Source organism: Paracoccidioides brasiliensis (genome assembly GCF_000150735.1).
Source record: "Paracoccidioides brasiliensis Pb18 unplaced genomic scaffold supercont2.1, whole genome shotgun sequence".
NCBI lineage: Eukaryota > Fungi > Ascomycota > Eurotiomycetes > Onygenales > Ajellomycetaceae > Paracoccidioides > Paracoccidioides brasiliensis.
The window spans coordinates 2,501,308-2,525,611 of NW_011371358.1; the positions used below are offsets into that span (position 1 = coordinate 2,501,308).

Genomic DNA, 24,304 nt, shown 5'->3' on the forward strand with positions numbered 1-24,304 from the left:
CGGAGTAGCTACGCCGGATTGTGCACCACCTTTCTTAATACTACGGTGTATTGCATTTGTGCATTCTATGGCATAGTCTCTGTTTCATTGCCCTCTTTTACCGTTTCCCCCTCAGATGGTTTTCTGGATATCGAATCCAAAACTCAAGACGCTTCATATGCTGGCCCTTTAACGGTTTGACATATACATAGGACTCGCCGTACTGCTTCCAAATTACTGCGCTCCCTCGCTCACCTATCACGTGCAAGCCAGTGACATCAGGAGTCCCTTCGTTGTTTAGATCGTTTGCTTCAAACCCAACGGCTTCATCCCGACACGGGCTATTAATAATGCCTTACTAATGTAAATAAGTTAACTAACTAGTTAACTAACTAACTAGTTATACGGAGTAAGTATATAAAAGAAGGCAGTTGAGCGTGGTAAGAGGTTTACTCATAATCACACCGCCTTTCAACATCCCTTTTCACTTGGGTTAGGGGCGGATTATGGGTGGATCAGTTAGGGAGTATTATGGATTAAGGTTAGAGGATTAGGAGTTGAGCTACTCCGTATTTGAACAAAGATTGACATGACATAAAGAGTAGAAGAGCACACTCACTTGTTAGTGTTGGGCCTGGTATAAGCAGTCAGTCTTGGCATTCTTCTAGCCACCGTTCAACTGAATGCCCACCCGATATCAACTTTGAGTTGTCAACGACAACGACAAACGACAACGACGACCGCAACTGCATCCACTCCTCTAAGCCTGAGGTTCTGAGTCTGCGAATATCCGCCACATGGTGGCGAATACTGTGTTATCTCTATCAGTTGGTCGATCGAACAAAGTTACAGTCGTTACATTCCAGTATCCCCCTCCAGCTGTCCTTGCTCTTGCTGCTTGAGCAGGGCGGGATAGCTTCCACTGACGATCCTACCTTTCTTCCCTTAAGCAAAACCCCACCCATTAGCTCGCCATGAAGGTACGACACGAGGTCTCTGCTCTTCCGTTTCTTCTATTTATTCCCGTTCTTTCATCCGCAATCACCTTGGATTGCGACCGCATCGTTGTCAACCGCATGTCATGGGACCTGTCTCCGTTGGCCGGTCCTCACTCAGTCTTCAATACTGTTGAACACCCGCCAACCACGATCAATACCACATACACTATAGATTTATGCAAACCGCTGAAAGACACAGAGTGCCCATCGGGAACAAGGGGTATGTTTCCCCCCTTCTCTTCTCCGATCTTCACCACAGACCATTCTTTATTTTCTCCGTGCTAACTCCCCTATCTTTCCTCTCCCAGTCTGTGGTGTCCAACGATCATCGGGTGAAAACAAGATACTAGGCGCCATTCCAATTGCAGGAAATTATGTCCAAAGTTCCGGGAGGACTCTTGATCCTAAGATTACGCGGCTCAAGATGACCGACTCTCAACAAGACGGCTTGCGAATAGAATTGCACGGAGGAAGCTATCCGTTTAATGGCAAGGAATACAAACAAAAAGCCGTTATAGAAATGATATGTGACCATGAGAGCACGGGTTTGGAAAACGATTGGGCTGGTCGGGGAATTATGATGGCCGATGAGAAGGAATCTGAAGTCACCAAGCCAGATGATAAAGATGATAAAGTTGACGATAAACAAAGCCTCTCGTTTAAAAGCTACGCGCAGGTGGATGAAATGTTCGTCTTGAGATTGGACTGGCGGACTAAGTATGTCTGCGAAGACTTCCAGCACGGCGACAGAGGAAAGTCTAACCACTGGGGATTTTTCACGTGGTTGGTTATCATGTAAGTCATTCTTTCGAGAGTCCATTTTCACCTATATGGTTCTTTGTTTGTGAATCCTGAAAGGGGGGCCAGCTGAAGCTATACATTGCGTGAAAACTGACAATTTCCCTCTAGTGTTTTCCTTTTCACCGCCGCATACCTTATTTTTGGTTCTTGGTTGAACTACAACAGATACGGCGCGCGGGGCTGGGATCTCCTTCCACATGGTGACACCATTCGTGATGTCCCCTACATTTTAAAAGACTGGGGCCGGAAGGTAGTTTCTACCGTCCAAGGACCAGGATCGCGAGGCGGCTATAGCGCCGTCTGACTCGTGTGAATTGAGAATGGAGTTTTGGTTTTGGCTCTCTTTTGTTCACTAATCCTTTCAAATACATTTTGAATTCCTCGGTGTAAACTTCCTTTTTCTCTGACCCTTTCCTCTTCTCTCACCCTTCCTCTTCTCTTACCCTTTCCTCTTCTCCTCACTATTTTTTTTTTTTATTTTATTTTGTTCGACGCCTGTGTTTCGTATCTTCTACGAATTGCGAGTTATCCTCTGTTCTTCAGTGTGGAACTTGAACTGCATTTTTCATGGAGGCTGCTGCACCACCTTGTTTTTGTTTGAATGGGTTATCCTTGAATTTTGCTTGCTTTTTATCTGTCAGGTAAACCAGTTTATGAGTCCCCCTGAAGAAGTTTATATGTCATCTCTCCGCGTCCCCATTGTTCCCCCCACACGCCTAGCCCAGCCTGGTCAAGACACTTGAGAAATGCAGCAAGTCCTCCTCCTCTGCAGCATATTTGTCCTCAAACGCTCTGATCTGGGAACTGCTCCATTAATCATCACCCCTTTCACACCTCACCCACTCATATCTATCTAAATCATTAAAATTCATAGTTACTCCTTTTGTTCCATTCCTTCGTCACGGATTTTGCCGTCCCGAATTCGCAATGATGGTGACCTGAGGATTTCGGTTTCTCAAGAAACGGGTTTTTTAAGTTTCCTTTATTTTTTGATTTGATTTTACTTTTGCCGTTTTGTTCCTCTTATGAATTTGGCAGCAGTTGAACCCCTGCGGCTTCGTGTGGAAAAGAATTCCGGATTTTTACATGCTTACTTACTATATGGTATATATGTATACCACGCTGTTTTGTTATCTAAGGTATATAAAATTTCACAAGGATTTTTTTGTTCATAATGTCATGGTTTTGATGTTGTTATTATTTGTTATTAATAATATTATTTTTCATCCTGAAATGACTTGTCTTTATTTATACATTCGAACAAAATGTGAATGCTGAAGTGGTGAGTCATTTAGGAGATTTAAGAAAGGCATATATCATCTTCACCTACCAAAAAGATGCTTGATGGAATGGTACCAAAAATACCAGAGTAAAAGTAAAAGTGAAAGTGAAAGTGAAAGTAGAATAAAGGTATTAAATATCTGTAGTGGATGGCACCCCATCCTGAAAACCCTAGGCGGCATGCTGTGTTCTTGTCGCTTTAGCAAATTGAATGGCAATGGGAAACAGAATACGGAGAAGAATAATGGCGGGAAAAAATGGAAGAAATAAGTGTGACAGTAGAGAAATAATAAATGGATTTTTGGGATTATGTCGGTCACTTTCCTTTGCAAGGAATCATTCAGCACTGGACATGGCAACAGCTTCCAAGAACCTCCAATATCATGTCCTGTTTGCGTAGCTGATTTGCTAGCTGATATTCCAAGATATAAGAAGAGAGTATAACTAATGCGGAATGTATTAACAAGAAATATCCACTAAAAGATGCAAAAATCAAGGGAGGCTTTTAGATGAAACCGGACACATGAAGCATATCCAAACGAAACCATTTTCACGCCTTCATAGCGAATTTCTTCATATACCGGTAATTAGCCATGTTACGATCAACGGCGGAACGGATGATTTTTGCACCCTTTTCTCCATACTTGGCACGCCACTCCTCGTCAAACTGAGCTTCGGTTTTGGGTTCCTTTTTCTGTATATTTTTTTTTTAAATAAAGAAAATGGATGAGAAGTGGTTAGAGATTATAGGAATAAATAGACAACGATGCATATAATTTAATCGCATGTGCTGAGAAGCACTTACATGGCATCTAGTTTTCAATTCTGTAGAGTTGATAGCATCGTCATGGAATCCTTTCCATTTCTCAAATGCCTCCTTGGCAATTCGGTGCTCCTCTTCGGACTCCCATTTCAACATTTGCAATTTGTACTCGATCCCCACACTCTTGCAGTAACGTTGTATCATGGCTGCGGGATCGTCGAGCATGTCGTCAGCGTCGATAACGCAAATTTCAACCCTTTTACTGTGAGCGTCAGATGCGATATCATCACCATTGGTTTCGCCGTTGGTCTCGCCGTTGATCCCATGTGGTGTGCCATTCATAACACCGATTCCATTGGCGTCATGCGGTCCGATGAGCTGTATTTTACTAAGGTAGTCAAAAACCCGACGCACCTCATCATAGCCCGCTTCAGATTCATAGAATTCGTAAAAGCCAGTGACTTTATCGAGAGGCGGTATGGTGCATCGATAATAGGACGGAATGCTGAAGTGCGGGTCGCGGATCAGAAAGGTGAAATGGAATTTGGCTAGCATGGAAGACGGAATAACAGTCGGATTGTCGGCCTCCGCACATGTATCGTATGGATATGGTGTCTTGTTATCGCCATTGGAACTCGGCTCCATGGCCAAGGCGCTGACGGGATCGACGCTGTTGCCATCCACAGTGCTGACACCGCGTTTAATTCTCAGTAAGGAGGGGGCGATGGTGGCTGGCTTTCCGTTCGGGGGAACAAGATAGTGGATGATATCTTTGATAAAAAGGCGTTTTCCCTATAATACGGTAAGTATATCGCAATCGATGAGCATGCTGAGTGCTGAGGTTGCGCTCTCCGGATGTAACTTTTGGGGGCATGATTCAATGTTTGAGCCAAATCTAACATCCCCAAACAATAATTGGGAGGGGTATTCTGGGTATTCATGTGATGTGGGAGTAGCAACAACTTCTCGATATCGACGATTAGAGGCAATGAATCACCGCATAAGAGGATACGGTCCGTGAGACAGATCCAAGCACCTCGATGGCAGGGCAAATTTCCAGGAAAAAGAGAAGCAGCGCGCATTAAAAAGAGTGAACGACATGTATATACACGTAACATGAAGAGGAGCAAGAGAAGGTGAGAGCCAATTTTCTCATGGACCGGAAAAAGGGTCAAACCTCGGATGCTTCACTCTCCAGCCTGTCAAAAACAGATCGATATGTCGAACACGCGAAGCCACTCTCAACTCTCGCCTGCTCATCATCTTCATATCTCTGGCTCAATCTTTCAGGACCAAAGTAGAATGCATCTCCAAAAGGTTCATGTACACATTGGAGGACATCACGACGTGTCATAAAGACCTGAAAAATTGGGTTAGCTGCTAGCTGTTTCCCACAACATCGAGGGGGTGGGTGATCTAAGCATACCCTTTCGAAAGCCGTAGAACAGGCTCGGGGATGAGTCGCAACAAAGATTGGACGATTCGACATCTTGTATGACTGGGGCTGGCGACAGTTGTAAGGTTTGTCTATACGGTTGTTGTATCCAAGAGGCTGACTCAGTTCTTGTGCGGAGCAGCAATTTATGCTTACAGTCTCTCGTCTTCTTAAATATTCATTACAAGATCACAAACCTGATTCAATCTTTTTCCCAGAGAACAAAGGGAAAAGTTCGCCAGGCGCGCGGTGGTGGGGGGGTGTTTGTGCACACAGAGGGATTTGAATAGATCAGAAAGAGTAATCGGATAGTTAAGTTAACTACTGGAACAATGAAAAGAGCCAATTAGGATTGCTTTCTGGGTATTGCTCTGAAAGGTTTCCTTCCAACCGTTGGTTAATTGTGAAGATGAGAGAGCCAACTTTTATCCGAGATTTGCCCCTCTATCCCAGTCAATGGAGTAGGAATTTCCTCCAGGTCGCCATGACGTCGCTGAAACCTCTAGGTTCCAATCAAGAGCGCTTCTTCAACACTTCAGCCCCTCATCAACTTCTTCACCCGGGCTATCAGGGCCAAGGGGGGCAATCAGGCTTTGAACATGCATATTAGCGCCACGCCAGGTTGCGCCTCGCCCTCAGGCCATTTCACCCACAGATGCAGAGGCGATGCATCTGGGCAGCCAATGAATGTCTGAAGAAATGGGGCGCTTGAAGCAGCAATCGCCTGAGTTCACCAGTAGAATGGTAAAGTTACCGGGCAAACGAGGTATGAGGTTGTCTGCCCTTTTCTCGGTGGACATGCCCGTTACAAGAGCGCTCGTACGAGGCATGGGACAGCCGTAGAGTTTAACTTTTTATGAAAGCCGTGGAAGATAAATTTTGCATACGCCAGAACGTTGTGAATACCAGAGTCGAGTAACTGAACATCCCGTGGCTTGGCTGCTGGGCCCGCTTAGGGTCGACGATGGGCGTTCCTTAGTGGTTGATCACCGGAATAGCAGGCATCCCGGCCCTAAAAGCGGCCCTAAAGCGGTTTCAATCAGTAAAAAGGCCGTTTGTTCCGCTCTTGATGGGAAGATAAGCTGTTCGCCCTCCATCTCTTGGACACTCGGAGTTCGAACTTAGATTTAGAGTTCGAATTACTTGATCAGTGACGTGGATGCTTGCAGGTCAAATAATTAATGCTTGTCGGCCAGGGTCAATTGGCGGGGCTGCTCAACACCGAGTCAGCGCAGTTTGCCAAAATGTCTCCGTTGTTTTCTCTACAACAAGTGCAAACAATCACGTCAACAAAAGAAAAACGTGAGAAAAGCCATTTTGACATAAATCCATTATAGATTGCTCGTGGAAATGACGCAACTTTTCCCAGGGCACTAAATTCAAGCCTCCAATCTAAATAACTACATGGAGCACGCCCATGCTTCCAGTGCTCTGCGACACAGTTAACTCCAACTGCGCCAATCACCCATTCCCAGATTCCTGGAGTTATGACCTGTAAGTTGTCGGTTGTGTGAAAGCTCTGTTCGCTCAGAGCATATTTCCCCGCCCCCACCATGTTGTTGGTAGTTGTCATGCCATAACTAACTGTGCCTGGGACATTATTAATAACTTTCTTTATCTTTGGAAATCTGTTTTGAACAACCACTCCCCCAACGGTGCCGATGCGGTCAAGATACGAAAGAACGCTTGCATCCTTGCCATTCGTTGGGTAGTTATTGTGAACTTGAAATCCAGCTATTTGCTATGGAATATCTATGGAACATCTATCATGTCTTCCATTATAGTCTTGCATTTATACACAGCATTACTTCGTTGTCTAACATAGTGTGGGGTGCAAGGGCGTGATGCACTTCTCAACACCAGTTTGCATTTGATTAGTTACTATGAACAGCATTAAAATGAAAGGAGCACCAAAAAAGCCAACTACCCAAGGAGGATTATACAAACTCATGTCCAAGCATGTGGACTGGAAGACTCCTAGCTGTTTCTCATTGAACGAACAACCTTTTGCTGCATGTGTCATGTCAGATATTCCTTGACCTGAACCATTGCGCAAGCTCCGCCAAAAATGCCTTCACTGCAGAGGACAGAGAATTCTCAGTTGTTGCGATCCCAATGGACCAGATTAACAGCGCGCTGCACTCCAATCCTACCCTGCCTGTCTTGTCTGGAAGTAAACTCAACGGGACTTTTAGAGCTACTTGTGGCGCAAGGAGTGGCTGCTACATAACTAGCAGCAATCTTTCACAGCATTTCCACCCTGTTATGAAAGAGACTCCGTTGGTTTTTAAGCACGCATACCCTGTGAATACGCTTTAACTAGTGGACAGCAGGCCAATATGTCGACAACCGCTAGCTTTCAGGTGTCAGTCGACGAGCGTACTTCGTGTGATGCCGTTCACGGCCGCAGACTGGCCCATACATCCCCGTCGAGATCTTAACACTCCTAACTAGTTAGTTACATGCTCACTGCCTCCCAACAGTGCCTCCATCTCCAAGGCTGCATGTCGTTTCAGGCCTAATTGGGCGAAGTGATCCAACTCCAAAAATAGAATTTCCGAACGCGGACGAGCTATCTTGCCCAAGCAATGCGTTAAACCTATCTAAGACTACACGATTTTCCTGATTGGGCTGAGTTATCCCAGATCTGGTAAGCCGTCTGTGCCAAACGCCGTCTTGTTTTAGCACCATTTTTCCACGGCCACGTTCTTCACAGGACAGCGTCATCCCATCCTATCCTAAGACACGAAAACCCTGCGAACCGAAACACTTTCCACGTGGGCTGAGGGTCTGTAGAATCTAACCATGCCCATTTGGATATATATCTCCGTCGGAATTTGGAATTTCTCCCCTTCTCAGCCACGAATCTTTCCTAACTTGGCAGGATGACTGGCTCACGTCGTTCATATCAGTCCTCAAGCTTTGCTGGGCATTTCCGGAATAGGTTTTCACCATTGATGTTTAGGATGAAGAGTTCAGCCTTGAACGGACAGATACGAGGAGATCTAGCTTGAATCGGACTGGCAGTCCCTTTCCAGGTGTAGATGTCCTCTTTCCAACGGATAGCAATATCTCATTCAGAGCTATCGTCAATCTGAGGATGAAATGGTATAAGTATGCCAGTGGGATCTGCTCCTAATGGGGTTTTATTCTACTCATCATCTTCTCAAAACTTGAAAATACAGCGATAATTTTTCATACTGTTCTTTTTCTCTTTTCTCTATTTCCTACTTCAATACTTCCTCTGCAGTCCTTCTACCTTCGCAGTATCTCCTGCTTAGTGTGTTTATTTTCATTTATTTTCGGGATGAAGTTGTCAGCCTTGTCAGTTATTGCTCTTGCCGCTATCGCCGCAGCATTTGAAGACATAGCCGTCCGTGGATCACATCACGGTTACAAAAAGCACTATGTCGATGTTGGGACTTTCAATGGCGAAGTAAAGTTCTTCCCAAACCAAATCGACGCTGCTGTTGGAGACACAGTTTATTTCAACTTTCTCGCCCAATCCCACTCCTTGACCCAGTCTGACTTCAAGACTCCATGCACGTACAACGGGGGCTTCGATACTGGCCTCAATCAACCCAACCCAAAGAATGAATCAGGCCTTTTCGTTATTCCCTTCCACGTCCAAACCACCAAACCGCAATGGTTTTATTGCAAGCAGCAGGGCCCGCCCAACCACTGTGGTAAGGGAATGGTTTTCGGACTGAATCCAGCTGGAAAGATGGATGAATTCATCAAAATCGCCATTGCACAGAATAGTGGTTTGGATTACGGCGCTGATAAGAAGCCCACCACCTGGACTCCTACCGGTGGCGAATATCATCACACATATCCTCCCACACCAACTGTCACGGTCGGTCTTGATAAAGGAAAAACCCTACGCTATTATCCTGAGTATCTACCACATGTGTATAAGGGCTCCAAGATCCACTTTGATTTCCGTGCTCTTAACCATACGCTGACCGAATCGAGCTTCGAGTCCCCCTGTACCCCATTGGAGGAGCACGGAGCTGTCGACACCGGTTTTAACCACGCCAACGCGGACGATATTCCAGAGTTCAAGCCCTTTGATTTGATTGTTCACTCCAAACACCCTCGTTATTTCTACTGCAAGCAAGGTGCAGGTAGCGTGAGGAGTCATTGCGGCAACGGCATGGTATTCGCTCTCAATGTCGATGAAGCGAGGTTCAAGGAGTTTCAGGAGAGGGCAAGGGCTACACTTCCCAAGATTAGAGGCCGAATCCCTATGTATATGGAGTAGTTTAATGTTGCTGGTCTTCGGGACCAGGATAGACGTACTATCCCCCTAATTCATCCCCAACGTTCCTTTAATTACTTTCTGTCTGTCCCTTTGCCTTTCTTGACTTGTTCTATGAAATTTATGTTTTCAACCTAATATTCCATTCAGCCCTGTCAGATACTTGCATTACTTTTAAATTATGTTTCACTCTATTTCACTGAGAATTCACTAGTGGTGTCATATCTTTTTTATTGAAAGTTTATTGTTTTAAGAATAATGGGATAACTGGAAATGAGCAATAAACAGCTTGATTTGAAATTCCAATTGAGCGGTTATAAAGAGTGTTTTTTAAGCAGGAGCTCAAAATGAAGTCAGACCGGGATATTGCTCTCTGCGTCTCAAGCTCTACAAGCTCCCCCAAATAACACATGGAATGTCTAAGTAGTATTGTATCGAGGATGCTAACCACTTGGAGCAATGCGGGTGGCGGGGGTTTCTAGTGTTTACCGAAATGAATGAATTGGTGGGCTAGCGCTTATTCGAGTGGCACCATATCTTTACAAATCAACTCCTAAACACAGCCCCCCTCAATTCTCATTCCACCTATTCATATTCATTCTTCATTCTCAACGGCCCATGATCAAAAACTTTCATTATATTGTTTGTATCCCTCCTATTTTTTGTCTGTGAGATTTTGTGCTCATAGCAGCTGCATTGGCTCATCTATTCAATTCACAATTCATATAGTTGAGGCAGAAATAGTTGGTATTAGTGATAGAAGGGTTGGTTCAAGCAGGTAACTAATGATTCTGGCAGCATTTTCGCACTTCACCAAGCTTGAATTTCATTCCTCATAGAATTTGACGTAGGTAGAGAATAATTTGAGTAGCTTTGGAGTTTGAAAGCTGTTTCTTAATATGAGTGAGTAATTTTAGTTGATTAATTTTATTCTAACACAATGTTTCCGAACTATTCGCACTCCGGTATTCAATCATCATTAGAATCATTCAATCATTTGAGAGATAATTTATTCCCCACTTCGATGATAGAGAAATAGGAATTTTTGAAACCTTGCTCATTCATTCATTTGCCGCCGCAATTTAAACCTACCTCTCTTGCTCAGGCTTTTCATGAGAGGTCTTGCCTATTTCCCTGCTTATTAATTTTTTTTTTTTTTTATATTTTTTTATATATTTTTATTTTTTGAGACACTGACCACACTTTGCTCGGGTCTTAGAGAGAGTCGGTGCTTCACTACTTTTCCCCACAATAAAAGCTTTACTTACCGCTTCTCATCAGATTTTCTTGCTTGACTTCTTGCTTGTTTCCCTTATGATCATAGCTGTGTTTCTTAAGAATCTGTTCCTGCAATAAATTAAGACTTTGCCTCTACAGTCATTGGGGAGGGAAATTGGAAACGCGCGACTGACGATGTTGTAGAAGCGTTTGTCCCTGATTATCGCGGGAGAACCGGCTAATCTCTATGCGACTGGTCACGTGGGTGCGGGCGCGGGCGCTTCGGGGGCAACGGGTTAATCCGTGCGCGTTATTAATGCCCAGCATGACATCAACGGGTCACATGATATATGATGTAGCGTAGTGCGCAGCCCTGACATGAGAAACATGTAGAACGCTCCCGAACTCTCCACTAACTTGCAACTGAACTGCGAACATCCAAGCGATTTAATATATATTGTACTTCCTTTCCTTTCCTTTCCCTGGTAATTGGATTAGTTTCCTCTATTTGTTTTTTACTCTCTCAGCTGTATAAACGAAATAGACTTTGCATTCGTGAAGATCTTCCGGGCATATCAACTCTCACCAACCGCCACCCCTACCCCGAACCTTGAGGTTCCCGACTACATATCCGCGAAACTACCCGTCACCGCTTGGGTAGCTAGCTCTATCTATCGTTTCCAATCTCCAGAGATTTAATTATAGACTGCCATCATGAACGGAACACAGTTGACAGACAGAGCTAATCAAGCTCTTGTCGATGCTCACGCACTCGCAGAGCAGCATGCTCACCCACAGCTCCTCCCCATTCATCTCGCAGTTTCGCTCCTGGACCCCCCTGTGGATGAGTCCAAGGACCAGCAAGTTACCACACATCCCTCACACCAAGCCAGTTCAGGTTCTCTCTTCAAACGAGTTGTGGAGAAAGCCCATGGCGATCCTCAGCAGCTACGCAGGGCCCTCAACAAGTCTTTGGTCCGGCTAGCTTCGCAAGATCCGCCTCCAGAGACCATCTCCCCGTCACCGGCGTTTGCGAAGGTTCTCCGGGCGGCTTCCAATTTATCAAAGACCCAGAAGGATACTTACGTCGCAATTGATCATTTAATAGCTGCGCTAGCGCAGGATCCTACTATCCAGCGGGCGCTTGCGGACGCAAATATCCCCAATGTCAAGATGATCGATTCTGCTATCCAGCAAATCCGCGGAATGAAACGCGTGGATTCAAAAACGGCAGATACAGAAGAAGAAAGTGAAAACTTAAAAAAGTTTACGGTGGACATGACTGCCATGGCGAGAGAAGGGAAGATTGATCCCGTGATCGGCCGAGAAGAGGAGATTAGAAGAGTGATTCGCATTCTCAGCCGACGGACAAAGAACAATCCAGTGCTTATTGGCGAACCTGGCGTGGGAAAGACAACGGTCGTCGAAGGCCTAGCACGACGGATTGTCAATGCCGATGTTCCCGCCAATCTGGCTAATTGCAAGCTTCTATCCTTGGATGTCGGATCACTTGTTGCTGGCAGCAAGTATCGTGGTGAGTTCGAGGAGAGGATGAAGGGCGTTTTGAAAGAGATTGAAGAATCAAAGGAGACCATCGTTCTGTTTGTGGATGAAATCCATCTTCTTATGGGAGCTGGCTCCAGTGGAGAAGGTGGCATGGATGCCGCAAATCTACTCAAGCCCATGCTTGCAAGAGGTCAGCTACATTGCATTGGCGCAACCACTCTTGGCGAATACAGGAAGTACATCGAGAAAGACCAAGCTTTCGAGCGTCGATTCCAACAGGTCTTGGTCAAGGAGCCTACTGTTGGCGAGACCATCTCTATTCTCAGGGGTCTGAAAGAACGATACGAAGTTCACCATGGTGTTAACATCCTCGATGGAGCCATTGTATCCGCAGCCAACCTTGCTTCTCGTTACCTTACTGCCCGAAGACTTCCAGATTCCGCAGTTGATCTAATTGACGAAGCAGCCGCCGCTGTCCGCGTCACGCGAGAATCTCAACCTGAAGCCCTGGATACTTTGGAACGCCGTGCCCGACAACTCCAGATCGAAATCCATGCTCTGGCTCGCGAAAAGGATGCGGCGTCGAAGGCTCGACTCGAGGCTGCCAAACAGGAGGCAGCTAACGTCAACGAAGAGCTTCGCCCTCTACGTGAAAAATATGAAAGTGAGAAACAACGGAGCAAGGATATTCAAGATGCTAGAATCAAATTGGACCTTTTGAAAGTGAAAAGGGACGAGGCAACCCGGTCTGGAGATACGCAAACTGCTTCGGATCTGATTTACTATGCCATCCCGGATGTCGAGAAGCGCATCGAACAATTGGAGGCTGAAAGAGCTCGACAAGATGCGGAACTATCAGCCCAGCCAGGTGCAGGAGAAACCCTTATGGCAGATGCTGTTGGCCCGGAGCAAATCAATGAAATTGTGGCTAGATGGACCGGCATTCCCGTTACCAGACTGAGGACCACCGAAAAGGACAGACTTCTGCACATGGAATCGCACCTTTCCAAAATTGTTGTTGGCCAGAAGGAAGCCGTCCAATCAGTGTCGAACGCAATTCGACTCCAACGGTCTGGCCTGAGCAACCCTAACTCCCCGCCAAGCTTCCTCTTCAGTGGGCCGTCAGGCACGGGTAAAACTCTGCTTACGAAGGCACTGGCGGAATTCCTGTTCGATGACCCCAAGGCCATGATCCGATTTGATATGTCTGAATATCAGGAACGGCATTCTTTGAGTCGAATGATCGGAGCGCCCCCTGGCTACGTTGGGCACGATGCTGGTGGCCAGCTAACAGAATCACTTCGCCGGCGACCATTCTCCATTCTCCTCTTCGATGAGGTGGAAAAAGCTGCGAAGGAAGTTTTGACCGTCCTCCTTCAGCTGATGGATGACGGAAGAATCACAGACGGTCAGGGAAGAATTGTCGATGCAAAGAATTGCATCGTTGTCATGACTTCCAACCTTGGCGCCGAGTTTCTCCAACGGCCCACAGCTTCCAATGGCCAGATTGACCCCACCACTAAAGAGCTTGTTATGGGCGCACTGCGGAACTATTTTCTTCCCGAATTCCTTAATCGAATCTCTAGCATCATTATCTTCAACCGCCTCACAAGGCGGGAGATCCGGAAGATCGTGGATGTTCGGTTACAAGAGATCCAGCGGAGGCTAGAGCAGAACGACCGCACGGTGACGATAGATTGTACAGACGAAGTCAAGGACTACTTGGGTAATGCCGGATACTCTCCAGTCTATGGCGCCAGGCCACTCTCGCGACTCATTGAGAAAGAGGTCCTGAACCGCCTTGCGGTCTTGATCTTAAGAGGGGCCATCAAAGACGGCGAGACTGCACGTGTTGTGATGCAGGAAGGAAGAATCACTGTCCTACCAAACCACGTTGAAACGGAAAGTGAAGACGAGGAGATGATTGATGAATCTGACACACTTGCGGAGATGGAAGAAGATATGGGAGAACAGGACCTTTATGAGTGAGCCTGGCAGAGAACAGGATATATATATGTATTACGATTTTTTTTTTTCTTTTTCTATTTCACACGTTCTTCTGTGTATTTCTTCTGTGTATTAGTCGGGGAAAGCGCTTTTTTTGGATGAGTTGATGATTTGTCTTTTGTTAAGTTGCATGAGAAGGAAGTTTACCATGAGTTATTCAACTGGTTCTTTGGATATGGTAAAATTTCAACTGTTCTCTGCTTTTGTAGTTTACTAATCCCTTGCTACAAATAAAGTGAGTGGAATTCACTGGGGAAAAGGATTTCAAATACACCAAGCATTTGGGTTGCTTGGAATTTCCAGGACCTTTTTGAAGAAGCAGCTAACTATCATGTGACCACGCGTTGATTATGTGGGTTTAATTGGGATCTCTTGACGCGACGCGCCAAGCAGCTCATATCTTTCCAACTTCAAGTCGTTCTCTCATAATAATCCAAACATTTCTGCCTGGCTGTGCAGACCGTTAATGATTTAATACTATGACGTTCAAACCTTTCCGGCCTCCACTTATTAGGAAGCTTCCGACTACTGCCTCCCCTTCAACGACAACGACGTCTTCGTCAAATGCAGACAGTTCAATTGGAGACTCATACCCCCAAAGTAAACGCCGCAGAATCAGCCCAGAAGCCGTTGATCTTACAATTAATGATAATGAGGATGCTGGCTATGATAATCGGCAACGTGATGCTAAATCAGGATCTGCAGTTCGGGTGGTACACAAGCCAAGCTCAAAGATAACTGATACAGAGCGGAAACCGCTTATCGCAAGATGGAACCCACCAGTGGAAGTGGAAGTTGATGATAACGGAACTTCTGCAAGGAATGGCGGGATGGAGACGTATTACAATGTCCTTTGGTACGTAAATTGTGTGTTTGAGGCAACTTTTCTGGTTGGTAGCGATCCTATTGAATAATGTCAAAGGAGTGATTAATCTATCGCTAATATTTTTCCCGTTCATTTCTCAGGCGTAAATCCACTGCCAAAAAACACAAGACATGGGATGGCGATGGGATCTTAGCCGTCCGCGGTGGTTATGCGTATCTCCAAGATGTATCTGGGAAGGATTTAGGGAGGATTAGGTTTATTTCTCCACTACTGCCCGGATCAACATTGTCGGTTGGTGGAAAAGATGTCGAGGTTGATTCTGTCATGTCAAAGAAGGAGTATATGTCTGGTCGAGCATTCCTGGGAATTGCTGAACTTTTACCCGCTAGTATATCTGCCGACGACGATACGGAAATCCGGAAAGATCCAGCACGGATATCCCGCATTTCTTCTGCTATGTCAACGAATGGGACGATTAGACTGCCATCCAAGACTAAAATTAAACGCGAACATGGAGACGACGGGGGAGCAAAGAAGCTCCTTAACGCTGCTGTGCCAAAAAGCCTTGCGATGAAGAGTGCTTTCAAAAATCCCATGAAAGAAAGCACTGTACTCGTACGGAAACCGAATGGCAAGCCCATTCCACGGCATAACCCCTCGCTCCCTGGCGCGGTGGTCATGCGACGGCCAGAATCAGTACCAAAAGGAAAAGAAATTGTCGACGTCGTCCTTGACCCCCTTTTGGGCAAGCACCTTCGGGAACATCAACGCGAGGGTGTTAGGTTTCTTTATGAGTGTGTAATGGGAATGCGCTCTTTCAATGGTGAAGGGGCTATCCTCGCGGATGAAATGGGTTTAGGCAAAACTTTGCAGACGATAGCGCTTATATGGACCTTGTTGAAACAGAACCCAATATATGAGGCACCTCCAGTTATCAAAAAGGCTCTAATAGTCTGCCCTGTGACATTGATCGATAACTGGAAAAAGGAATTTCGCAAGTGGCTAGGGAATGAACGCATTGGGGTGTTTGTAGCTGATGCCAAAAGAACCAGACTTACGGATTTCACCATGGGCCAAAGTTACAGTGTCATGATTATCGGCTATGAAAGGCTCCGAACAGTGCAAGAAGAGCTCTCGAAAGGCTCTGGTATTGATATCGTCATTGCGGACGAAGGTCATCGAATGAGGACTGTACAAAATAAGAGTGCGCAAGCAATACAGACGTTGAATACCTCGAAACGAGTCATCCTTTCAGGAACCCCAATCCAGAATGACTTAACGGAGTTTTTCGCAATGGTTGACTTCGTCAACCCAGGAATTCTAGGGACATTCAAAATGTTCATGAAACAATTTGAAGGGCCAATTGTGAAGGGCCAACAGCCTGGTGCGCTGAAAAGGGACATCGAGAAAGGAAAAGCAAGAAGTGAAGAATTGGCAAGCCTTACATCCTTATTCATTTTACGACGCACTGCCGACCTCCTCTCGAATTATCTACCACCGAAAACCGAATACGTTCTCTTCTGTAACCCTACCTCCTCTCAGGCAAATATATATCGCCATGTTCTCAGCTCACCTGTCTTTCAATGCGCTTTGGGAAATTCTGACAGTGCTTTACAACTCATCACCATTCTCAAAAAACTATGCAATAGCCCTTCCCTCCTGAACCCCAAAAGCTCCGATGAAGATTCTACCTCCACACTTAGTTCCCTGGTTGCCAGTCTCCCCTCCAGTATTACTCGAAGACTCACACCCGCCTCGAGTGGTAAAATCCGTGTCCTTGATCAACTACTCCATAATATACGTCATACAACTTCCGAGAAAGTTGTGCTTATCTCGAACTACACATCCACTCTGGATCTCTTGGGAAAACTTCTTACTTCCCTATCCCTACCATTTCTGCGCCTTGATGGCTCCACCCCGGCCGCAAAACGCCAGGCACTGGTCGACGATTTCAATCGCTCATCCCCAACTTCAGTTTTTGCATTCCTGCTATCAGCCAAAGCTGGAGGTACAGGTCTCAATCTTATCGGAGCCAGCCGGCTAGTTCTCTTTGACGTCGACTGGAACCCAGCCACGGATATGCAGGCCATGGCACGGATACATCGTGATGGTCAGAAGCGACACTGTCGAATTTATCGATTTCTGCTAAAGGGCGCACTGGAGGAGAAAATTTGGCAGAGACAGGTCACCAAGATAGGGTTGGCTAATAGCGTGATGGATCAAAAAAGTGGCGTTTTGCAATTTTCCCGTGAGGAGTTGAGGGATTTATTTCGACTTGATGAAGGAGCAACGTGCCAAACACACGATCTCCTTGGTTGCGAGTGTGATGGTAGAGGGGGGCAAGAGACTTCCTCGCATCCCAATGGGAGCCACATAATTGATATTTCTAAATCTGACCATAGCGAAAGTGAATCGACAGACTCAGATGATGCTACCACCGACTTCACGAAGTTGATAAAAGCTTCTCAGCTCCAAGCCCTATCTTCAGGAGGGGCCGTGATGAAAGGGCGTGGGAAGATTTCTAACAAATCTAGGAAGGGAAAATCCAAAATTCCTTCACTGATGCAATACACGCACGTTGATACGTCTCACCTTCGCGCTCCATCGCCTCATCAAACCTCGGGAAATTTTGGCGCAGACAAAGCTGACATCGAGGCTCATATCGACGACGATGTTCTTCTCTCCTTGCTGAAAGAGGAAGGAAATGGAGTAAGTTTTGTGTTCAAAAAGCATGGGTCTTCTGGGACCCCTGAGAGCTCCACATGATTTCTTGTCGAGTTGCTTCTCAATTTTTCACCCTCGCTTGCGTTTTACCAAGTTGCGCAATAACCACTGTTATGATTTTTGTTTTCCTAATTCAAAGTTGTAAGAGTTGAGTACGACAGGAATGGATGCAACACTATTGCAATTGAGTTGTACAGTTTGTAAATACTGACTGGTTGACCTTGATGCTTTGAATTTTTTTTTGTTTTAAATGGTCATTACTCCTTGCTTCTGTTCACATTTGGACAACCCCCTTATTTTTATTTGAGCTTTCACCTCCAGACCTCTCAACATTTATACCTATGCAGATGAAGTACCTGATAGATATATAGAGATTAAACTTAAGAGTCTTTCTTACAGATATAGACATATACAAGGAGATGATTGTTCAATCGTTTTGAAAACATGGCAGATTGGACTTCTAAGATTGCTATCTGAATGCAAAAATAAATACTCGAGGAATATACAGAATTGATTGAAACAGGTTTGCTGGTGCATAATAGGAGAGAATAAACATTTCTTGTAAATTAACCAAAATCAACAAGGTGACTTGCATATTGTGGCATGGGGGGAATGAAACAGGGAACACGAGACACTTGGTACACACACCACTCAAATGCAAACTAGCCATTTCACAGCTGAAGCATCTTAAGAAAGTGTGCAACCCCGTATATCCGCACTTTCCCCATTACCAAACATATGATGACACCAGAAATCATTCAGAAACCAAACAAAAACGGAAGATCAGTCAGTAATAATAACCTCCCCCCTCCCATCAACTTCCAGACACCAAATGCGAAAGTCAACAGAGTATCATGTAATTAGTATCTCAACTTCCCAACCAACCCAAATGTATATGCAGTCTCCGCCTCACTCTTCATCTGGATCATATAAACCCTGAAGCTCCCATTCACCACACCTCCTTGCTTTGCCACTCTGTCATATCTTTCCCAGACAGAAACAGCAATGCCAGTCCTAGCAACCCGCTCAAAACAGCTTTCATCAAGACATACATCGAGCAGTTCCTCCCCATTCGTCTTGCCACGTATGAGAATCCGCTTTTCTTGCTGATGGTTTGAAAGGAGCGGCGGAGGTGGAGCAGTGGGCGGTTGAGAAGATGAAGATAATCCATCAGACCCCCTAATTTCCCCATTTGCAAACTCCGTAGAAGGTGTCTCAGCATCTGTTCCAACGGCACCAGCAGAACCTGGTGGGGATGAGACGGGGGAGACCGGTAATATCGTCAGACGCGCAGCACCCATGTCCCGCCATTTGGATGCAGACTCGCGAACATAAAGCCTAATTTTTGCATTTGAAAGACCAATACTGCCTGCTACGTTTTTGGAACCATCAGGGCTGACCTCGAATTGGGAATTTGGAGTATGGTTGGACCCAGAACGAGTGGAGCTTGAGTAGAGGCTTCCTCTTTGGCTTCCGGTGCGGGATGTGATGGTTGACCTTGCAATGCTGAACATTTTGTTTCCTGAACCGAATTTCCTGAGGGCTGAGAACGCACTCGACATTGTTCCAACGCTGGAATCCGACACACCAGCCACAGAAGCTGTGGGCACACTGGAGGCACGGTAGCTGCTCCTAGACCAACTGAACGACCCTCCGAACCTGCTAGTGCGGTTGGAATTTTGACGAGTGAGTGAGGTAGGCTGCCCATTAAACGGACCACGCGCATTTTGCAGCGCAACATATGTCAGATTATTTATTCGAGCTTGATTGATAAGCCCGTACAATTTCTCACATTCCTCTGCGTTTCGTGAGCGGAACATGATATTGTTTCCAGTTTTTATTTTAGAACTTGTCATAGGCGGGGAGCGAATAGAAATATCTAAGGCAGTTCCGCGACGGATTGGGACCAGAGGCGTTAACTCCAAGGCAATAAGCAGCCGTTTAGAGGCGATATCAACGCCAAGTTCTCCCTTGGAAGATCCAATGGGGTGTAAATGTGCGGCACTCATTTCATAAGCTTCAATAAGCCCGGGGGTAATCATGATGCTACATTCATAAGGATAAACTGCTTCCCAGGAACCTTTGTCATGCCAGTAGAAAATAGATGCAATGGATTTTGCCGCTTCATATGGTTGTAATGGAACACTCTTGTGTGGAGCTTGGAAAGCTGTATTGGATGGTGCAAGTGTTCCCTCTGAATAAGTAGGAAGAGATGAATGGGGGTATATTTTGTAATGTTTATGAGCTCCAATTGGTGGCAAAGGTGTTGCCATATCGTCTCCTTCCAACTCTTCATCTGACGTGTCCGAGGAGGAGTCAATATCGTGGTGTTCGACGGTGGATGTATCAGAATTGTCTGATGACTCCGTTGCTGTAGAAGGTTCATACTCGTGCTTCAATGGAGAGGAGGAACGTCGATTTTTATTATTACGAGGGGTGGTAGGGCTTAGAACTGGAATATGTTTCTTCGAAACAGCTGGACTTTGCGACCTGTGTGGTGGCGGTAATGGGACGTCCTCCGTATATATTGTGGGATCCCGACGGAGAACAACTTCGTCTGGGCTTTTACCTCGTTTAGCTGAGCTTGCTTTGGATTTAGAAGTTATCGCCAGTGGCATTTCCTGCTTTGGGGATTCAGGAGGGCTGCTTTGTTGGCTAGCTTTTCTGAGTTTCGGTATAGTTGGAAGTTCCAGAGACGGGACGGGTGAGAGGGAACGTCGACCTAGGGGTCTTGCAAGACATGGCTTTCGTAGGTCCATTTGTGGAGAAGAATCCCGGTTTCTGGCTGATTGTACATCACCCTGAGGACGAATAATAGACTTCGTTTCCAGTGTTTTAGGTCCAACCAGCTGAATATCAGACACTCTTTTCTCCTTATCCGGTGTTCGAGCACCGCTTGATGTTGGACTTAACGTCGGAAGATCATCATAATTAGACCTCCTCTTAGCCTTGGATCTCTTCAACGTTGTTGGAGAAGGCCTGCTGGCCATATCAATTGCTTCATTGAGGTTTCTGGGCGTAGGAACTGACATCTGCGGTCTAGTGACTGTGCCAGGGGTCGTCGGATCTTTCTCATCCTTCAGGGAAAGTTTTGACAAAGGAAGCGCCTTCGGACAGGGGTAATTGTGGGATCCGTTTGGTTGGGCCTTCGTCTTGTCGCTGTCATCATCAACGGATGCCATTAATTTTGTAGATGAAGAAAGAACTGTAGCCTGTTCCCCGATGGGCACATCCATATTTATGGGACTTGAACTCCTCTTCCTTGATGAGGTGCACAAATCAGCAGTCTCCTTCTGTGCTCTAGGGGCCCTGTTTCTTTCCCTAGATCGATAGATAAAGCTCAAAGATTGATCAATCTTGGGTGGCACAGGGCTCAATCCGATCATTTGAACCCATTCATATCCCACTTGCTCATCATCTGTTTTGAAAGTGAGTAACTCTTGCCAATCTTTCTCCTCACCTGGAACACTCCTTATCATAACGACGATTTCGCCCTTTACATCACCATTTCGAGCAGATGCCCGACCACGGTCGATGGGAGGAAATAAAAGCCATCGATCAGTCTCATCCACCTCGCATATTAATAGGTCACCACCCGGTCCCTCTTCAGGGGGATTATCACGAAGAAGCAATTCAGCCCGGCAATCGATTTGCTGGCCACTTGAATGGAGCAAAGAGAGACTAAAGAAGTCGCGCGCCTGGACACGCCGATTTTGGTGAAGGCTGACGTCTGTCAGAACTGCGAGGCTCTTGGGGCTTCGGGCTCTAGTAGCATCGATGTGGGCCGCAAGATCGTCTTCTAGTCTTGCTCGTTCTTCGTTTGAACGTTGTCTAGCTTCCGTAACAAGCTTCTGGTAAACCATGGCCATCTCTTCTGCCTTGGGGGATGTCTGGACATAGTTGATGCCTTTAAAAGTCTTTGCGAGATACTTAAGTCGAACAAGGGGACGCTTGAGAAGAAAGGCCACATCTACCTTTTCACCATCTCCGTCTACCACATCGCCGTCTTCATCTTGCGGCATCCCAGCATATAGGCTTTGGGTCTCTGAGTTGATGCCATGAGATGGATCCTCATCAGGCGGTGCAAGGTTGACGACAACGTCCTGAAATCCAAGACGCCAGGCCTTTAAATAATCCGCATACACCTTTTGCGCTGATTGTGCCCAGGAAAGCAGAGAATCAGGATTCGTCAATGGGGCTCGCCTGTGAAGCGCTTTTAGTCGTTCGAGTGCAATTCCCATATTCACAATAGGTCTTGTGAAGTTTTCTTCGTCTTTAGGGTCGCCAGATGGTCGAAAAAGGCCGGCGGCAATCGCTGAATCGGACTTGGATAAAACAGATGATAGTAGAACAGGTATGACACCACCGACAAGTGTCCTTAATTCACGTATATATTTCGTTTCATCTGATGAAAACTCCTGCATTATATCTCCGACAGTAGCGGTTGCCAAGCGGCTTCTATTCGTACGAATGCTTCTGGCAGATCTTATACTGCCACCCCCACGTCCAGGTATGGATAAAACAGATATTAGATCGGCATGAGTTGTAAGTCGACGTTTCAAACCACTTTTAGTGTCAGGGAGCAGGTTCGGATCAAAATGGTTCTTAGCCTCTGATTCCAACTGCTCATCTAAATTTGTTTGAGGATTGGCACGAGAATCGGTCTCTTTGTCGTCTTGAAATCGAACCGTCTCTGTCGCGGTACTCAGTGTTTCCACGGACATTATTGTCGAGAGTCGATGAACGCCGGTGCCTGGAAACGGCCTCCTCAATGTTAAAGGTGGAGGACGGTCAGACAATGACACTTCAGAACTGTCTGAGGAGGAATGGAGGCCTAAGTTTGATCCTTGAAGAGCTTCGTCGAGTGATTCATGGAGAGTCGACATTTTGCGAGTTTCAGATGTCGTATTTGGGTGCTTTTTCACACCTGTTCTTTTTAAAGTCGATGGTGAAGATTTACAGGTATCTCTGGATTTTTCACTGGGTTGCGCAGAGTAGGATAATAGGTCGTCCTGATGCACAGAAGTCGTATCCGTCAAAGGGGGGATATGAAAGCGCCTTATATTCCCATCTGAACTACGTCTCTCTTTAGTGTTTTTCAGCTGCGGCGTAGGGCGAGATGTAGCATCGTCGTCGTCTCGACGTCTCTGAACTGCTTCCCTCCGAGACAGTGATAAGGGTGCTGGTATTTCGACGAGAGGATCCTCACCTTCCGAAAACGGGTCAGGGGTTGAAGAAAGCCATGCCTCGACACTTGATCCGTGGTATCGAGGGGCTGGCGGGGGCTCATGTTTCCCAAAAATCTTTTTCGACTCATCGATAACATGATTAAAAATACCTCCCTTGGGAGGTCGCAGCGGTCTTGGCGGAAGTTTGTGCCCTTGTCGTCGAGGCCTATTCTCTTGCTCAGATAGCTGGAAGACCTCACTGGGTTCGGTTGACATTTCGTTGTCAACAGACGTTTTCCGTAAATGCCTCTCTCTCGTGTCATCTTTGCCCTTTTGCTTCCTGGGAGGGTGATGTTTTGAGATACGGACCTGATCGCTATCAGCACCGTCTTCTTTCTCTTCAGGCATAGACTGCGATTCTTGAGTAGGCTGAGACTTCGAGCGTTCACTCTTTTTAGGAGAGGGCATCGAGGATGCATAGACCCTGATTCCGTCATCAGGCAAGGGCTTAGACCCAGACTTTGCGCCGCTGCTATCTTCGAAAGTTTTCCCTTTTTCCCCTGCCGATGATGTAGAATCTCCATATCGGTCGAACACGTCTGTTTTCTTTCTAGGCGTCACCTTCTGGGGAGGAGTGCTTGGAGGGGACCTGTTTTTCCTCCAGTGTCCATCACTGATAACCCGTTTCTTCGGGGTGCCGATGCTTCGATCTCGCTTAACACTGTGGTCCTTATTCTTGCTGCCATCTCTCGACATGCTGCTGCTGTATTTATTATTTCTCAAATCGCTCGCCCTGTTGGATGAACGGGAATTTTGATCGGGGGAAACATGGTCGCTGTCACTCCCAGGGCCAACATCCTTTTCTGTTATAACGCCTCCACCCTGCTGCTGCCATTTGCGAACCTTTTCCCGCACCGAATTTGTGTCATGGATACCTAATGGTTGTCCAATATCAAGCGGTTTCCCAGTTGAGGGCGCAGACTTCGCGCTTCCACGGTTGGAAGGTCGACGAGGAGAAGGAGCAGGCATTACTAGGGACATAGTTTCTGACATTTAACAACAACCTCTTCAATCATATTTTTGCGTCAACTCACGGTCAGGCGTAGTATATCAAGCAGGAATACGCGGCGCATTGGCCTGCTTGGTTTGGTTTACACGATCACCCCTCTGCCGCACTAAAAATTTGCATTCCTCCGATATGCTCTCCAATTTCGGATCCGTCCCTGGAGATCGCAAAAGTAAACAGAAGAGGGAACTATGGATAGATATATCGACAATCCTTCTCTGAGCAGCTGGTCAGAGATTATTCGAAGGAGACTGAAGAGTTGTTCCTGATC

General features: G+C 46.1%; 6 protein-coding genes across 6 annotated transcripts; 4 read left to right on the forward strand and 2 right to left on the reverse strand.

Annotated features, from left to right (window-relative positions):
• Positions 1–953: 953 nt before the first annotated feature.
• PADG_00760 (uncharacterized protein) lies at positions 954–2,082 on the forward strand (the record flags this gene model as incomplete). The annotated part of the gene is made up of 3 exons (XM_010758179.1): positions 954–1,197; positions 1,286–1,772; positions 1,887–2,082. 3 exons carry the CDS (start codon positions 954–956, stop codon positions 2,080–2,082), a joined length of 927 nt encoding a protein of 308 aa, XP_010756481.1.
• A 1,527-nt stretch (positions 2,083–3,609) lies between these two features.
• PADG_00761 (uncharacterized protein) lies at positions 3,610–5,311 on the reverse strand (the record flags this gene model as incomplete). Its single annotated transcript, XM_010758180.1, has 4 exons — positions 3,610–3,753; positions 3,865–4,614; positions 5,000–5,182; positions 5,249–5,311. 4 exons carry the CDS (start codon positions 5,309–5,311, stop codon positions 3,610–3,612), a joined length of 1,140 nt encoding a protein of 379 aa, XP_010756482.1.
• A 3,253-nt stretch (positions 5,312–8,564) lies between these two features.
• On the forward strand, positions 8,565–9,521 carry PADG_00764 (uncharacterized protein; the record flags this gene model as incomplete). Its single annotated transcript, XM_010758181.1, has 1 exon — positions 8,565–9,521. The coding sequence occupies one exon, from the start codon at positions 8,565–8,567 to the stop codon at positions 9,519–9,521; it is 957 nt and encodes a 318-aa protein (XP_010756483.1).
• Positions 9,522–11,450: 1,929 nt separating this feature from the next.
• PADG_00765 (hsp98-like protein) lies at positions 11,451–14,231 on the forward strand (the record flags this gene model as incomplete). Its single annotated transcript, XM_010757666.1, has 1 exon — positions 11,451–14,231. The coding sequence occupies one exon, from the start codon at positions 11,451–11,453 to the stop codon at positions 14,229–14,231; it is 2,781 nt and encodes a 926-aa protein (XP_010755968.1).
• Positions 14,232–14,728: 497 nt separating this feature from the next.
• Positions 14,729–17,841, forward strand: PADG_11148 (uncharacterized protein; the record flags this gene model as incomplete). Its single annotated transcript, XM_010758442.1, has 2 exons — positions 14,729–15,105; positions 15,216–17,841. The coding sequence occupies 2 exons, from the start codon at positions 14,729–14,731 to the stop codon at positions 17,839–17,841; spliced, it is 3,003 nt and encodes a 1,000-aa protein (XP_010756744.1).
• An 818-nt stretch (positions 17,842–18,659) lies between these two features.
• On the reverse strand, positions 18,660–24,008 carry PADG_00766 (uncharacterized protein; the record flags this gene model as incomplete). The annotated part of the gene is made up of 1 exon (XM_010758182.1): positions 18,660–24,008. The coding sequence occupies one exon, from the start codon at positions 24,006–24,008 to the stop codon at positions 18,660–18,662; it is 5,349 nt and encodes a 1,782-aa protein (XP_010756484.1).
• Between the last annotated feature and the right edge of the window lie 296 nt (positions 24,009–24,304).